The 19057-nt window shown below is 32.3% G+C and overlaps 1 protein-coding gene across 4 annotated transcripts; it reads left to right on the forward strand.

The window, feature by feature from the left end:
* Positions 1 to 10424: 10424 nt before the first annotated feature.
* On the forward strand, positions 10425 to 15865 carry LOC147401066 (uncharacterized). Of its 4 annotated transcripts, none has more exons than XM_086442199.1 (5): positions 10425 to 11011; positions 11926 to 12030; positions 12507 to 12554; positions 12708 to 12966; positions 15033 to 15865. In XM_086442199.1, exons 1-4 carry the CDS (start codon positions 10739 to 10741, stop codon positions 12945 to 12947), a joined length of 666 nt encoding a protein of 221 aa, XP_086298325.1. In that variant the 5' UTR covers positions 10425 to 10738; the 3' UTR covers positions 12948 to 12966; positions 15033 to 15865. The 4 variants fall into 4 exon arrangements, with proteins under 4 accessions (XP_086298325.1, XP_086298326.1, XP_086298324.1 ...); XM_086442200.1 differs by lacking the exon at positions 15033 to 15865 and adding an exon at positions 14548 to 14705; XM_086442198.1 differs by lacking the exon at positions 15033 to 15865 and adding an exon at positions 13904 to 14524.
* Positions 15866 to 19057: the final 3192 nt, after the last annotated feature.

The raw sequence follows: 19057 nt of genomic DNA on the forward strand, positions 1-19057 counted from the left end.
ACGACGAACGAATGGGACAATATTTAATACAAATAACCAACTAATTATTAGATAAAAATATAAATTAAATAATTAAATTAAATAAATTGAATTTGTTTGAAAATCAAAATATTACTTTGAAATTTTTACGACACTTCTAATTTAGTCTTCGAAAAAATAAGATTTTATGGAACAAGAGTTAACCATCTTCTTTGTCTAGAGTGTTAGGAAAAACCTAGTTTAGTGAACTATGACTTCCTTGTTCTTTGATTGACTAGTTATAAGAAAAACAGAATTGGGGTTAGTATGATTTGGATACAATTATAAGATTAGATTGGACACCTTGAAAAGGACTACCTATTTTTTGAAAAAGAACACCAGAAAAAATAGTGTGTGTGAAAAAGTAAAAAAAAAAAAATCAAATATGTGAAAAAAAATCAAATTAAAGCAAAAAAAAAAAAAAATACTAAACTGAAAAAATACAAAAAAAAAAAGAGTCTAATGATGTCAAATAAAATATTTTCAATGGGGTGAAAGTCGTCAATAGTAAAAACGTGAGTAAGCCTTTAGAGGTATTAAAGTGAATATCCATACATCTTACAATCCCACACAAGATGTTTAGTTTCGAATAAAAACTTAGGTAGAATCGATCATTCTTAGCAGTTATAAGGAAAAATATTATTCCTGAAAAAGATGTTACTTTTAAAAATTAAAAAAAGTTGCATAGGCACTCAAGTTATTTTTGTAATTTTCTAAAGTGATGAATGAAAACTTATTACTTCTCTCAAATGTAAATGACCTTTGACTGATTTGTAAAATGTCGTTATGTTCATCTTACGTCTTTTGATTTTGATTTTGATATTTCTGCAAAGTATTGAAATTTTGTGGTATATTCATTGCAAATCCTTATAAGTTAAACTTGTCCATTAGGGATTTAATGGCTTGTTGCATTCGCTAAATGCAGTCATGTAATCTACGAAAGTAGTATGTAATTTAGTTTTTACTTAATTTTTGCTCGGAATTAGAAAAATCAATATTTGAGGGTGTGATCAAGGTCTAGAAAGTGATTTCTAAATTCCTAATTACATAAATGTTACAAGTAAATTATACACTAATCCCTCTAATTAGATATAATTCATTATTAGTTTATAATAATTATTGATTTCAATGAAATGATGTATGTTGGAACTAATTATTATTATTTTCGTATAACATGAAAATGTTGTAAATTTTTCAAAAAAAATCAAAAAATATGAAGCATTCACTACGATCCAGGATTCGAACAAAGTCAACTGACCAATACCCAAATCAATTGGTCCCACATGGACCACAGTGCCTAGGTTGGGTAGGGCGGCAAGGTGAACAGAACATGGAATTCCTTGAGATTTACACAAAAATTTTACGATTGAACATATTTTGTATTGAATTATGATTTTGAAGTTATTGTATTTACAGAAGAATCCCGAACCTTAGAAACCCTAATCTAATCTCTCTATAAATAAAGGATATAAGAGCTTGTTGCTTTCGTAGTTTTGAAGCTTGTAATTGAAGAGGCTGTAACTGGTGTTCAGAATCAATAATTAATAAATAATCTTTTCATCTTCTCTTCTTAACCCTCTTTTTTATTTTTCTTATTCTAATGTTCTTGCAATGACCATCGACTAAACTCTTCGTTAGATCGATTGAGAAAGTCTGAGCAAGTTTCTTTTAATTCATTTTTAATGTTCCTATGATTATGCCTCATTGTTCTATTGTGAGAACTCTTAAGTAAAAATTATCGAAAATAATATTAATTATTATACAATCTTGATGGTTTATATTTTGATAATATGAAGATAAATCATACTTCAGAGAGAATACTTAATATTTATCTTATAATTTTGACTTAACAAGTTAATCACATAACTTGAAATCTCATTTTAATATAACTGATCAATTTTTTAATCCACAAACATCAGTTTCGTTTATTTTATTATCTTTTTAGATTGTTTTATTTTCTAAAATTATTTTTAATATGATTACGTAAATCTGAATCAGTTTTGAATTGAACGAAATATTGAATAAACATTGTCTATATGGATCGATCATTGATTGTCAATGTTTAAATTTTGTTCGTTATTTTGTTGATAACCTGCATTGAACAGTAACCAACTAATTATTAGAAAAAATAGAAAAAAAATAATCAAATTAAATTAAATTAATCAAATTTGTTTGAAATGTATAATAACTTAATATACATAATATGAATATGTTTTAGCCTTAATGCAACTTGAAAGCTCTAGAAGAGAAATACTACAAAAGCAATGAAAGTTGTAAATAAAAATATAAATACATATATACTAATTAAATATAAGACATAGCATAGAGTCTAAAGATGAAAAAATATTAATGTTGTTGACTACAATAGAATGTGTGGCATAGATAATATTGCAAAATGATGATATAATGTATCTACAATTGATTAGAACAAAATAATAATGAAATTTGTGATGCGCATTTGGGTTGTAAATGAATTTCTAAGGTTGCCAATGTTTTAAATATCTAAAACATGGCCCAACTTAGATACCTATTGAGTTAGATCAAATAAAAGACTCGGAAATTGACTTTGATGAGCAAATAAAATATGTTAAAATTATTTTACACAAAAACTTTAGTATCTTAAAATTCAAAAATATGTTATTATTTAGTATTAAAAAAAAAAAAAATAGATGTAAACAATATAACTTGATGATTTTTCAAGTTGACTTGATAATCCACCACTTACAAGTTTTTATATCATATCACCTTGAAATTCCATTGAGTCGAGTTGATTAAATCAAATCTTGACTAAACCTGTTCAGTTTTAAAACTATGACTAACACCATTCACAGACAGAATGTGCGCGGTTAATTTTAGGAGCATTAACACTTTTCTACGAGGGCAAAACTACAAGAGACGAGGCCCATGGCCCCCACAAAATTTCAAAAAATACTTTTTAAATACTTAACCCACTTTAATAAGGCATGTGGATAGTGTGGCCCCACAAAATATTTATATATTTAAAATCTTAGGATAAAAACACTTTCCTTGTGGGTGGTTGTGTGGCGCACAAAATATTTTTATACTAAAAACATTTTCCTTGCTTCGTAAGATTTGAAATTTTATTAAGGGTTGTCGGCTCAAATGGATTGCCACATTGGCAATCCAACACAACAACCCTTAAAATTAAAAATAACCGTTTTTGAGTTTTTTACTTATAATTTAATTCATATATATAATTTTTTCCTTTACATTCTCGCGGCATCGAATCATGGTTTTGGACGTTACAAGTTGAGCTTAATGACCCTTATTAAGATTTGAAATCTTACTTGGTTAGTCAAGAGAGACTTACCCTTTTAGATATAAAATATTGGAAAAGAAAAATCATTTCACAGTTTCACTAGCATGTTATAGCTTGAAGATGCCAACTTAACTAAGTTAGTAAAGCTGTGAGAAGAGTTGATCCCACGACTTAGGTTCAAATCCATTGAACGCACTTTCATGTTGATCCCACCCTCACCTTGCTTGCCTAGCAAAAAAAATGCAATATGCTTCAACAAGTCGCAATTTTAAAACTCATTGAGTCGAGTCAACTTTATTCAATAATCTTAGGATTTTTTTTTTCTTCAAAATAAAGCTGATTTTGGTCAAAATGGCATGAGACTAATAGTTATAGTTTGTACTTAGTTCATCTTCTACACTTCTTCACTCTAAGAGTGTGAGTTGCAAAAAGTCGAGAGACCATCATCTCTCTCTCTCTCTCTCTCTCTCTCTCTTTCCCTAGATTTTTATTCTAAATCCTCTTATTTTCTATAGAAAATCAATTTTCTAAAATTCTCTTATTATTTGTAATTTTTCTAATTTTACCTTCGAATTATTAGTTCGGCCCCACAAGTGAAATTATTCAAATCCGTCCCTGCTTTCCTAAGATTTAAACTTTTAAATTATAATTGTAATGACACACAACATAATGCTTTAGTACGTACAAAATAAATAAATATAGAAGGGTGTGTGCACATAATAGATACAGAAATAGGCAAAAGGATGAAAGAGCATCTAGAATTACAAAGTAAATTTGTGCTGCAAATGGAGGGATCTAAAAGGGTAGGAGGAATATTGAAAAATAATATTAATGGAGGTAACACAAAGGAATGTTAATCTAATTTGTAGTTGTGTGGCATTTTCTACTTTTTCAATTGAGAGATGTACGAGACAATTTTTTATTTGTAACATATGCTATATTTCTCCTCACCCATTATTTTGAAGTTTTTTAGACAACCTCATTGACTAAAGATAGATGAATATAATTTTTATTTGATTGGATAATAACTGAAATAACCCCATTGTTTTCTCAAAAAGATCAAAATATCATTATCATTAAACACAACAAAAAATCAAATTAATTGTCTTATAATGCCACTCATCTATCTCTTTCTCGTGTGAAATCATTTAGACACAAAATACAAATTATTGATAGACACGTTTGTTCTCGACTCTAGGATTGTTGTAGGATTTGGTTGTGAAAGTAAAATGTATGTAATCATAAAGATTTAATTTGAATGTCTTTCTTTGCAATTAAAAATATTGAATTTTTCGAAGTTGTTGTATTATTGAATTTCAAATTTTATAAGAGAGGGGCATGATATGAAACAAATAAATACACCAAAAACACCTAGTTGTTAGTGAAGTGTCATGTTAAGCTCATATCTTTTTGGAGTTGTAACATGCCACCATGCTCTATAGTCGAAATTTGTAACAGCTCATTTAATGATGATTCTTATTCTAGTATCCTTCTTTTCGGCTCTCAAGGTAACCCTTTTCATAAGTTGCTCTAGATGTGGTACTCACTTTTGGTACCAAATAATATCATTTGGGGATTGTAAAAGTGTGTGTGTATATATATATATATTACATTTGTGATGCTACGTTATTTTTAAATGACCCTTATTTTTAAAAAATGGTGACATACCCTTTGACCATAGTATTTACTTATAAACTAATAAAACTTAGTTTGAATACCCATAATTTTTTTTCTTCCCAGTCATTTTCAATCTCTTGGAGATGATGGCAATGCTAATAATGATGAAAACAATGGTGATGGTGTCGAAGGTAATGAAAAAGAAGAGATGAGGAGGGTATTGAGATCATTTTATAGTTTATAAGAAATACTAAGGCTAAGAAACATTCATTGATTTGAAATTGTAAGGAAATTATAATGATGGTGACCCTGATTATGATGATAAGAACGGTCAAGGTGTTGATGATGATGGCATTGAAGTGAAGGCCATCAGTGCTTTGTTTTTAAAATGACCCCTTCAAGTCTTGGTGAATATTTAAGATACTCGTGTCTTTTAAAATGGTGACATGCCCTTTGATTTGAGAAAGTATTCGTTTTTTCACAACCATTTGTTTTAAGAAAATTAAAATTCCTTATAATCTTATTTCCTACAATTAAATATATCCTAACATATTTATATATCTCGATAATTAAGTATCCTTGTAGACAACAGACCGAACTCGTATCTAGGCTTTGTCCAGTCCATAGACCATAATTTTATCTAAAGACTAGTCCAAGGCCAAGGAAACGCGCAACGCAACGCATCACCCACACTAGGTTAATGAGGGTGAGCCCTCACGGGTGTCCCCTAAAGAATTATTGCTCCCAATGGGGATCAAAGTCAAATATAAAAATTTATATTATTGTGAGTAGACACCTCTCTACGGATAAGCATTGACTCTGTAGCAATCATTTTTTAGGGCCAACAGTTTGGATGTAAAAAACTACAAAAAGGTCAAGGAGTCACATTTTGCGAACATAGAATATGGACTATAGGTGGAGTTTTATAATCGAAGATTTGAAGATATCCCTCCACATTTTGGTAAATATATGAGATACCCTTGTATTTTCAAAATCATGGCATAACCTTTGAACTAATGTCTAGACAATAAAATTAATATAAAGTGACTCAAATGCCCTTATCATCAATTTTCACTAAAAAAAAATATGGATTTTTCTTTGAAGTTCTGTCACCTTCAAGCTCTATGATAAATAATTTTTAACAACTTGGCCAGCATCTTTAGCAATTTATTCTAGGAAAATGTTGAATTTTTATCAAAAAATTTATAATACTTTTCAAAATATTTTTTTCTTATTACTAAGGTGTGAAGGAGATAGAATGTTGAAAATAAAAATTATCCAAAAAATGGAATTTGGGAGATGATTAAAGAGTAATTTCTTAATTTGACTTTAGGTTGAGGGTAAGGGCATTTATGTCAAACTATATTATGTCTCTCAACGAAGATCGATATCAAGGGTTATTTCATTAATGTGAAAACATGGTGGGTATGTGTACGTTACCCAAATTTTCTTTTATAAAAGTGGATAAGCAATCGATGTGACATAGGTGGGGAAGAGAATCGGATAAAACTTCTAAAAAGCGAAAGTGACGTGTTATGCATTAAAGAAGATCTGACTAGCCTTACTAAATTAGTAAGATATCACCCTTACTAAGTCTCTTGGGCTCATGATGCGATATCACAAAAACATGATCTGATACTTCAGAGTCCATAAACTTTGAGAAAAAGGAATTATTTTTCGCTGTTGGCTTTCAATTTTAAATTTTGAAGTTAGATGAAAGTTTGGTAGTTATCCGTTTTTAAAATCTTTGATCTTGAATTTTTTGATGAAATTTAGAGAGCTAAGGTGTTGGATTGCTAATATAGTAATTCATTAGATCAAAACGACCTTGAGTAAGGTTTAAAATCTTATTAAGTTAGTAAGGCAAATATTTTTCATTCGACAATGAGTTTGGTGCGGGCCCACGTGATTAAAACTTATACAAAACGCTAAAATGACACGTGTTGGAGTTGGGAATTTGGTGTTTTTTTAATGTTAGTGCGAGAAAAAAAAAAAAAAAACTTCAAACCTCTTTATGAAGAAACCTCGAGAGGACATAATTAGATTAATTATAACTAGCCACGTAAATTAGTATCAAATTTAGATCTGCATCATCTTCTTACAATTAAATATAAAATGAAATGACAAATCTACCCCTCTTAATTCTTTTTTGTTATATTATATATAGTTGTGAGATTTAAAATAGATTGCACAAATATTCCAATCATGCTTCCGTATACTATGGATAAGGTTCAAGAGCCAATAACATGATCAACATGTTGTATTTTATCTTATATAGGCTAGAAGTTTCGGAATGAACTGATTTTTTGTGAGGATGATTTTATTAATTCTGAAATTTAATTTACAAATTGAAGAATCATGGATTGTCAATTTTTATCGTTAATTTGTAAATCATTTTTTATGGAGTTAGAAGTTTTGAAATAAATTGATTTTTTTGTGAGGATGATCTCTGGTCTGAAACTTCTAGCTCATATAAGATAAAACACATTGACAATGTTATTGGCTTTTGAACTTGACTCGTATTATAACTTATAGTTATATGAATAAAATGAAAAGACAAATCTACCTGCTAGTTCTTCTATTTATAAAAATTCTACTCGTGTTCCGTTTTTTTATTGTCTAATATACAATTCTGAGATTCAAAATGGATTGCCACAAATATTTTAATCATACATGTATATAATCAGGGGTGGAGCTAGTAAGGAGTTGGTGGGGGCAAGTGCCCCCACAGAACTGTGAGACACCCCTATATTTTCAACTAATTACATATCCCATTTGACCCCATTCCCTCACATCTCTCCCCATTTGCCCCCACACCCTATGTCTCCTTCCAATTTTTGCCCTTACACCCTCACCTCCATCCATTCAAGTTCTTCAACTATACAATTAATCATAGTTTGCCCCCACTGCAAGAAAATCCTGGCTTTGCCTAGTATAATATAAATTATATTTATATGGATTGGATCTTAGTAGTTCATAAACAACTCCTAAAAAAATGAAATACCCATAATTAAAACACAATCCAACCGAAAAGATAAATCTTAATGATGTCTCGTCTATATAAATCATTTTACTCCACGTCTATATATAATAAAACACACTAGTTGTTCTCCTCTTATATCTCGTATTTTCAGAAATACCCCCTTAGTCCATTGTCTTTATTATTTTTCTATTTTTTAATAATACCTTTATAATTTTATTATTTTTTCTCATTTACCCACTTCACCCTAAAGTGGATATGAAGTAGGCATGGGAAAACCCTTGTAATATTTGAATTATAGATAAATGAAACAACTTCTTCGATTGGACTATTGCAAAACTCGTCCAAAACCTCTCGACGTTATTTGTGAAAAAGTGTGATCTTCAATGTGAATCATCCTTCATACCAACTCATCAGAGTTCGGGTATGATATGTTCAATATTTTAAAAAAATATCATTAGAATTAATAAAAGAGTCGTGATAATTTGACTACCCCACGTAGCATACTTAATTGACTACTTGACGTGACAAGTTCAAAAACTATAGATATGCGCTCCTCGGGATACATGGTTCCCTCAAGATATACATTTTTATGGGGGAAGTGCAATCATGCATCCCGAGGAATACATATCTATGATTGTCGAACTTGTCACATCAGGATAGTCGATTTTGACATACCCCCCACATTTTCAAATTGATGACATAGATACCTTGATCGTTGTCACTAATGAGGGACCAACAAAAGATGACGTTTAGGGGAATAAGTATTTGTCAAAAGATTTAAATATCCTCACACTTTGAAATACCTCACACTAAATTCATCTATGAATCAATGCCTTTTAAATTTATTGAAATACCCTCCTTGAAAAAATGTCAATTATAGTAAATAAGGACATCTAAAAGAAATTAAATAATTGAAACATCACCTGATGCATCTAAAAGAATCTGAAACATAAAAGAAAATAATGATTCCTTTTAACTAGGGTAATAATAAAAGCATCCCATGAATTGATGAGGGCAACTCACACCATGCCCTTTTTTTTTTTTTTTTTTTTCTGTGGTCTTATATGGGTTAAAAGTTTCAGAATGAGCTGATTTTCATAAAGATCATCCTCACAAAAAATCAACTCATTCCAAAACTTTTAATCCATATAAGACAAAAGAAGTCGGCTACGATGTGGGTTGCCCTTATTAATTTGTGGTGGTGCTTTTATAATTTCCCTTTCAACTAAACTAGTTGGCATACAACCATCCTTTGTCAGGCAACCATAGTAACATTTTAAAAAATTATAAATTAAGTTTCTCTTTGAACTTACATACAATTAAAACACAAAACGTGACTACCTAGTAAGATTTCAAATATTACCAAAGGTTGTTGGGCCCATGTGAATCACACATTACATTCCAACACAACACTCTAGATTTCATGGAAAAATTTTAATTAAAAAAAATATAATTGAAAAATCGATCTTTTTGGACTGATCAATGGTGTTGAAAATAGACTCCTACCGACCTTCCAAATTTAAACTTAAAATTTATGGTGAAAATAATTTTTTTTTTGTTGAAAATTTTCTTTTCAAAGTTCTTAGAATTCTGTTATGTGCAACCATGTGGCATCAAATCATGTTTTTTGATGTCACAAGATGATGAGGTTAGGAAATTTCCTTACTAACTTAGTAAGGAAAGTGTTTTTCATAACACATTTACCTTCTCCAACTTTTTTTTTAGTTAACGTCCTTTGCAGACTACAATTTTATGGCTGTTTCATATTAAATAAATAAATTTAAAAAGTCCTAAAAAAGGAATGGGTAATGAACTTTCAAGTATTAAATTAAAATTTCAAGTGAAAAATAATTTTTTTTATTATAAAAAAAATGCAAAAAACTCGAGATTTACAATCATAATCATGATTTTGATATTACCTCTGCTACCTCTTAGATATTGTGTGATTCATGAAAATAATGAATGGATTATGATCGATTTTCTCTAGGATTTTAGTATTTATCAAAATGAGAGATTGAAGATGATAACATGCTTTCTAAAATAGAAAACTCAAGAATTTCAATCTTACACCCTAAATGTGATGTCCCATACTAATTTTGATATTAGAGATCTTGATTGTTTTACTAGATTTTAATCATAAAGGTATTTTAGTCTTTTGACAATTTCTTATCCTCCCAAATATTAGCATAACTTAACTTGAAGGGTATTTCAGCCCTTTGACAAGTAGTTATCCTCTTAAAGTGTGATTTATTGTTTGTCTCTCGTTAAGGACAACAGTCAAGGGATCTAAGTCATCAATTTGAAAATGTGGGGGCATCCCTAATATTCATCAAAAGGGAAAATGTGGGGGTATCCCTAATATTCATCAAAAGGTAGGGAGGTATGAAAAATCACCCTAAAAGAAATTAAATTGACCGAAATTCCGAGTTTTAAGACCCTTAAATTTTGTTAGTGTAGGGAGGTAGTTAAAATTATATAATTAATGATGGAGCTGAATAAAAATCGTTTTTTCTTTAAAAAGATGGCGGTCTTCCACAGAGAGCTCAAGCCTCGACAGAGAATTCTACCGTCTGCGCGTTTGCTCTGAATCACAAACACGAAAATTAGGGTTTTTTCTTCTCTTGGGTTTTACCCTTGAAGTTCTGCTATTCTGATTCAATCGAAATTACTTTGTTTCTCTTCTTTAAAACTTTTCATTTGCTCTCTCAGATCGATTTCTCTGCTACTGTAATGGTTTAAAACATCCAATCTGGAATAATCTGGATTCTGGTCTCTTGAATTGTATTCTAGGGTTTAGCGTTCAAATATTGTGAAATTGGATTCAAGTTTGGTGGAAATTTATGGGATCTGAAGGGCCTATCCCTGTTAAAGTTCATGTAACTGGATTTAAGAAATTCCATGGAGTTCCTCACAATCCGACTGAAACTATAGTTAGTAATCTCAAAGAGTTTCTTAAAGGAAGAGAGTCTCCTTTATCTGGAAGAATCACTCTTGGGAGCTGCACTGTTCTTGATGCCGCAGGAGATGGAGTGCTTCCCAGGCTTTATGAAATCATGGAGTCTGGTGTTTCCGCGTCATTTTCGGATTCTTCGTATAATGAACAAGTCATTTGGGTTAGTCAGATTCTGAAATCTCCTTTTTTTTTCTGCTTGTTTATGGTTTAATGGAGTTCAGTAATTTAATTTGATTAAAAGTCTGGCATTTATTGGCAAGCTGCGTATGAATTAGCCGATTTTTGGTTTTTCAAGCGCAATCAATATTTTTGAAGCGTTCAAGGAGAAACACCTTAAACCCTCAGAGATGGAGCTTCAAGATCTCTCTCACAAAGAGATACAATTCTTCAAAATATAATCAAAAACTTTTTTTTTTCGCTTTCTCTTCATAGAATGGATCTTATACTCTTAACCCTTAACTCTATGTGATATAAGCTATTGGATACAATAAAGTGATCTTAATCACTCCAACCCTGAATAATTACACGAGCACCCTAAAGAAAAAAAAATCCATTTTTCAATTATAAAAAAATATATATATAAAAAAATAAATAAAAATCCAAGTTACCCTTTCTTTGGGTTTTCAAGTAATGAACTCTCTCGGGTGGGATGCATCAGAGTGAAACCTAGGGTGGAAGGTTCCTGTAGGTCAGGGTGGGAGATTCATGGTATATGTAGATGTTTCACTTTTGGGGCAATTTGAATTTCATTGTTGTGCAAACATGTTATGTTTGGGTGCTTACTCAAATTAGGTTAAGATGATTGGGCAGGAAATTCACTATTTATAGTAGTAACTTTTCTTAAATTAGGGTTACGGTTTTTAAGTTTTTTTTTTCTTCCTGTTATAGAACAATCCAAGAATGCAGACAATGAAATGAAGGGTAAGAAATTAGGGGTTCTTTTTTGTTTGACTTTGCCATGACGGTGGTTAGGATACCAATGGAAACAATGATTAATTTGAAGGGCACTGGTGATATCGTTACGTATATGTCCACATTGATGATTTTCTTCTCTCACATTTTATTTGAATTCAGCTTCACTTTGGAGCCAATGGTGGGGCATTGAAATTTGCCATTGAGCAACAAGCAGTAAATGAAGCTACTTTCCGTTGTCCGGATGAGCATGGGTGGCAACCTCAGGTGAACATTCTTCTTTCTTTCCCATATTTGTGTTGTGGATTGTGGAGCCTGATAGTACTGGTCAATAAGGAGGTAATGTTAATCAAGCCACGCGTCCCCGCCGATTGATAAGAAAATTTTCCAAGGGTATTTTCATAATTTCATTGGTATTATGTAAAACCCCAGTTAGGTTTCGTTGGGGGTATATGTGTCTATTTTCTCTGAAAGGGTGTAATCCATGTTTGCGTTTTTTCTCTTCATCGCGGAGTTGGTGTGATCCGTGGACGTACCTCAATCTCGAGGGAATCACGTAAAAATCTTTTTTTGTTTTGTTTGGTGCATCTGGATTTACTTTTGTTTGTGTACTATTCTTGGATTGATCTCTTTACAATTTGGTTTGAACCTAATATTAATTTATTGGGCCCTATTCTCTTTGCTTTAAGATTGAATTAAATTTCGATATGTTGATAATCCATATTTTTTTTTTACTTCATCAGCAACTTCCAATTGTTCCCGAGGATGGAGGAATTTCCCAAACGAGACAGGTAAATTGCTAATCCATATATATATTTTTTTATACCTTAGCAGCAACTTAATTCTCTTTTATCTAACTTATTGAGCTCCTATAATAATTTAATTTCATCTCCCATCAAAATTAAAATAAACATTTTTTTTTTCTTTTCTTTTGGTGTTCCAAGACTACTTGCTCTATTGGCACAATTGTAAAGCACCTGAAGAAGAAGGGCTTTGACGTGGCAATCTCCGATGATGCAGACCGGTTTGTGTGCAACTATGTCTACTACCACTCACTTCGATTCGCTGAACAGAAAGGTCACAAATCTCTCTTTGTCCACGTCCCTCTCTTTTCAAGAATTGATGAAGACATTCAGATGGAATTCACTGCAGCCCTGTTGGAGGCTATTGCGCTGACCCACTGATACTTCATTGAAATTTCACGTAATTTTCTTTTCTTCGTTACCTATAACATCTGTCAGAATTTAAAATCAGATGTGTTTTTTTCCTTGGGCAATAATAACCCTTTAGAAGACTAGGGATGCCTTGTTCTATGGGAGAAGAATAAATGTGCTGGGTGTTTATGGGGGGCGTCATTTATGTACAGTACTCCGTTGTATCTTTTGATACTGTAAGAAAAATAGTTGTCTTTTTTATCCCTTTTTCTTTTTTGAGTCGTGATTTTCTGACGCCCCCTAGAACCATAGATTTTCCCTCGAGATACACAACTGCCCGTCCCCATAAATATATGCAGTTGTGTATCCCGAGAAAAAGAATCTATGGTTCTAGCACATGACACGCCAGGGGGTGTATGTCAGAGGGGGGTGTCAGAAAATCATTATTCTTCTTTTTAATATGACATCTGTGTGTGTGTGTGTGTGTGTTTTTTTTTTGTTGCTTTGTATCTCTCCAATTTTCTTTTCTCCTCTAATTAGTCTTCTGCTAGTAATCAAGTTCTCCCCTTTTTTATGCTTTTTCCTTGGCGTAGTTCCTGTTTTGTTCGTGAGTTGTATTCTGTTTGTGGTATTATATTGACAGAATGGGCTTTACACCAGGAGGGACTATATATGCAGTTCAAGCTCCATGTTGAATTGGCTTGGGGGTGGAGCCCCAAGAATAAATTAGGATTCTTAGGAGGGATTTTCAGTTCTTTCTAAGAAGTGAGATTGAGCAATTCTAAACCCTGGTTTTCTTGGAAATTGTGGAAGGATCTCATCATCGTCGATTCTGGCAACTATATATATTTTTTTACTTTTCCAGTCACTTTTTATTTCTTCCTTAACAGCTTCTACTCGAGTTTCCTTCTGTTTACTAATAGGTACTTGAGTTTTCTGCCTGTAACCATCCTTTGTAGTCACTTACTGAGGGTGTTTGGTTGCAGGTGTAGGTCTCCACTGGGTAGACTACTATCCAGGATTAAATTTATCTGGAGTGCTCAAAGCTGTCTTCCCAAGTTTCCCCCCATAGGAGTGGATTAAGATGTTCCTTTTTAATCATGTTTTTTAAACTTATTCCCCTTGAAAAAGCTTATCACTTGAAAACCCAGAAACCAAATACTTACTTGCAAAGCAAACTAGAGAATTATCATTCTTCGTCTGGTTCATAACAACTGCCACACCTGAACTCTTGGTCTTAGCTTCACCTCCTGTTATCTGGTTATTTGAAGAAAGGCCACCAAATAGAGTCCATCATCCACATTTTCATCAGCTCTGGGTATTTGCATAAATCCTGGTTTTTCGTTGAGATCTTCAAGTTAACTGCATGATGATTTTCTCCATCTCCAATATGAATTTGTTTGTGAGGTCTGCTCTGGCTCATCTTTATATCCAAGTTAAGTTCCCTGGTATTGATTTCCGATTGTTTTACTAATTGCCTAAAAGAAAACTTGTCCATATGAAATTTGCATGGGTTTTTTAGGCGTAGTGTTCAGACGAGTTGCTAGAGTTTTTCTCTAGAATAAAATTGGACAGTGTCAAGAGGCAAAAACTGTTAACTTCTTTTACTTGGTCTGTGGATGCAATGCAGGGCTTTCCTTCATTGTGACGTGATTGAACTTGGATAGTTTCAAATGCCTTGGTGTGTTTTTATTCGATGAACATGACAAATTGAATTTATTCCTGCTGAGAACATGATTTCATGTAAACTCAATCTTTGTTTATGCCAATAATGGCATTTTTCTTGAATGAGGCCTTCTTTTCATTTGTGGATTCTTGAATTTATCAAATTGAGATCCAAAATCTTCAATCTGGGGGAGTAGATATTTGATTTTGTTCTGAAATTGGGTTCAATATCAAGAAACATCCATGTTCCATTCATGATATATCAATGAAAGTATGCTGAGATTGATGAGCTGCAAATTGGTTGATTATTGTTTAATAAAATCAGTTTTTGAATCTGATATTGTCAGTCTCATGTTCTTCTATTGTTGTTACTCAAGATTGGGCATATTGAATAATCTAGCACTATTTTTAATCGACTTTCGGATCAATCACAATTGGATATGCTTGTAGTGAAACAGGAAGACTCACAATTGGATATGCTTGTAGTGAAACAGGAAGACTCGGAGATAAGTGAATCAACAAAGAAGGATAATGCAACCTACCCAGATTGTCTACTTTATTTTTGGATGGTTGAGGTCTCATTTGGGCTAATGTTACTTCCAATTCAATTTGAATCAAATTCTATAAGAATTACGATTTTGTAATTAGAGGTCTGGTAATCATGCTTAAGTACTAAGAAAAAAAAAATTACTCACAAAACGCACAAAACGCCTTAAAAGTACTTCTAGCTCCCTGCTGGAGCTAGAAGTACTCTCTCAAAAGTCTATCGAAACGCATACTCAAATCTCCTTGTTCAAGGTCTTCATCTATTTGACATGCTTTCAATTTGAGGGTGTGATTGAGTTCGGCCTAAGCCTTTGTGTGAAGGTCATGCATGATGACACCTAGAATTAGGTGTAGCTCACCTTGGAGTCATTCAGGAGCATCCATGTAATTCTATGTAAGGCTCACATATGAAGTCATATTAGTCCTGTATGAGGGTATGTATGTTAGCTTAGTGATATTATTGTATTAAAATAGGAAAGAGTACGATCGGCATCTACTTTTGATATTTCCTTCTGGAAATCTAGGAAAAAAGTTAGTGTACTTTTGGTAGGAAGGGTATTTTTGGTCCTAATCCTCGGCCTACACCTACGTTGACTTTGAACCCTCGCCCAAGCTATGTGATGTCCCGTGTGTCATAGATTACTAGTTGTTTGTAACACACCTTATTTGCTTTTATAACGTGTTACTCCGTGTAATTGCATACTATATCAACAAAGTTGTCTTCAGGCTTTGCCTCATGTTGTTAAGGGTGTTAATGGATAGTTGAAAATTCGAATTTGAAAAATCGGATATTATCTGAAAATTTCGAATATCGGATTCGAAATAATATATAATTATTTTATTTGATTTATTTTTTATATAAATTATATAATATATATTATTTTATTTGATTTATTTATTATATGTATATATAATAGATTTTTTTTTTCAATGATGAAAAATCAATTGGATAAGAAAAAATTGTGTTTTTTTAATATACAAATTATTCGAATTCTAATCGGATATTATCTGATAGGATAATCGAATTCAAATTTGGATAGAGTTTTAGAACATCCGTCGGATTCGGATATTGCTGTATCCGAACCGATAAGCATCCGTTGATAGCCCTACGTGTTGTCCCCATTTTCTTGTGTTGCTAGTTACATTTTGTGTGTGTGTGAGATATTTTTGACAGGTTTGCTTATAGATTACATCCCAAGTGTCGCACGACCTCGCTTCGAAAGAACACGGCCATGACACCTTGGCACCATCAGTGGGATGAGCCAAGAAGCTTGGAGAAAAGCAAATCCCTCAATTACAAGATAGTAGCTCGGCTTTTCCATAACAGTTGTTTAGGTTTAGACAGTTACATGAGCGAAGTTGTTGGTCCTGTTGACTGTTAGACTATCAAAAGATCTCTTATAATCAGCCTCACTTCCCTCAACAACCAAACATATCTTAGGCCACAAGAGTAGAAGGATTTTTGCTCATTCTCGCGACTTAAGAGACCAAGATTTCTCTTCCAAGACTCCGTTGCCCCATTCTAACTTTAACTTTATCTTCTCCAGTCAAATTGGTAGTTAAGAGTGTTTTTGGTAGGCACCACACCAGTGTCCTAGTGAGAAGTCTTTGGTGGAGACGAGAACTAGAGAGTTTCCTCATAGAGAAACCTCTACCGAGAATACATATCTAGAGGAGTTTATGACCGGAAAAGTCATCAAATGCTACAAACTGTAAAACATTTTTGTTTTTCGGAGCACTCGTTTATGCATTAGAAATGGTCTTAATCAAGATACACTCCCATTTCTATGTTTTCAAATGGATTTTATAGAAATTCATCTTGTCAAGTTCTTGTACAAAGCAATGGCTGAACTACACATAGGAGTGGCGAGACATCGGATTTCACTGAAGCGCGACCTACGATGAACTGAGGTCAGGCAATTAATCAAATTTCATTTTGCGGCTGAGCTGGACCTGGCCCGTTTATTAAGGGATGAATTGAGTTAGAGGAGAAGGCCCGTTGGATAACCCAAACTAGCTCACTTTTTCTGTCCAAATCTGTGTCTGCTGATGGGCCCAAAGATTATCTCTCTCTGTCTCTCTCTGTCTCTCTCAGAGCTGTTGGAGGGATCGAAGTTAAGTTTAGAGGAGGGCTGGACTTGGACATGCAATTTTTTGAAGGCCTGGACCAATTATTAAACATATAGGGCTGGGACTAGTTTTTGTCGTTCAATGCCAGGCCAGCCTGGCCCATTGACTGACTCCCTTTGATTTGGCCAACCTAACCTGTTTACCAGTGAATTAACATGTCTTTGAAATGATTTTTGTCTATTTGTTTAGGGGGATACTATCTTAAAAGTCCTATTTGCATATTCTTTAGGGACACACATAAGTGTATGTTTATGTATGTAAGTTGTTGTAGGTAACATATACATATACTAGAGTTCACATGTGCCTACTCGCATCCTCTTTGGGTTTTAAGGAGGTAAAAGCAGAAAAAAAAAATTAAGTTGGAAGGTTATTATTAAAAAAATTTGAGGTTAAGAGGGTAAAATATAAAAAATAAAAAATAATAAAGTGGGTTAAAGAGAAAATATAATAAAATTAGAAAGAGTGAAGAGGAAAGACAAAAAAAAAAAAATAGTGTAAGTCGATGGGATATTTGTCATACCACAAAACTATAATTGAGGGACGTTTATCCCTATCTCAAAAAACACAAAACTTGAGCAACTTAATTGTGTTTTAATATATAGATTTTCTCATAGATGCATATACATAATAGCTCTAATATGAGGTCCCAACTGAGTGGAGTTGGACTACAAGTAGACACTCGATTATTTAAGCTTACACAACATAAGGTTTCCTCCAATGAAGCAAGAGCATCATTATAATTATTTCTACTTGAAAAGAATACATAAATTCTATAGGAGCCTGAATTATTATTCAAGAGACCGAGGTGAAAGTTCCTTTGCAAATCTAGAATATTATATACATAGGAATACTAATCTTCAATATCCCATGTGGACAATAGTATTCTAAGTATTCACTTCCTAATGGTATCTTTGTCTATTTTGTCTTTTAATAAAAAAGAAAATGATATAGTTTTTATATGTTTTTTGTACGTTCTCTTCGTAAAATCGTAAATCCTTTGTTTTTAGATACACAAGGACAAAGATTTATGATTCTATGAACTACCAGGTTAGAGAGCATACAAAAAGAAACGCCAATTTATCATAATTCAAAAAGAAATTATAGACATTTTTATAGTAATGTTGTTAGCATTTATGGAAAAAAATCATTTATAACCAAAACTAAAATGCCCTCAATTTTTCAATAAAAGACAAATATCAATATGTATAAGACCAACAAACCAATTTAAAAAATTAAAAATAAAATAAAAAAAAAGAATATAATTGAAAAGTGAATGTGGTGGAGAGTGTTATAGTTCCCTTGAGGTCTTTGACATTAGCATTGGAAAGTCAATGGTAAGAGTATATTTCTAGACATTTAGTGGTCAACGTCAAGGTGAGTTTAATAGGTTTTGAACCTAGGTCATGAATCAATACTCCACACACGTCTTACCAACTTAGTTAAGTTGGCACTTTCATGTTGCAAGTGTCATACACATGCTTCATGGTTATACTTTGATCTATAGTTTTAAAAATTCAAAGCTTGGAAAAGTCCTCTTGATTCGACTCAAATTTGAAAGTGACTCGACCCTAAGTCTCAATTGAACCAACTCAAAGATACAACTTAACAAATCAATAACTCAACTCATCAATTCGGCCAAGTTAGTTTGAAAATACAGTAAGTTGGATTTAGATAATCTACTTAGTTGTGTGTATATTATTTAATGTATTCTTTAAATATTTAAAAATTTAATTAATTTTTATTTATCTCATCCAAATCAACTCACAAGTTGTAGATTTGACTCGAATCGAATTTTGAAA

The sequence above is a fragment of the Akebia trifoliata genome, chromosome 5, assembly GCF_017979445.1.
Source record: "Akebia trifoliata isolate Shusen 1 chromosome 5, ASM1797944v1, whole genome shotgun sequence".
Lineage (NCBI taxonomy): Eukaryota > Viridiplantae > Streptophyta > Magnoliopsida > Ranunculales > Lardizabalaceae > Akebia > Akebia trifoliata.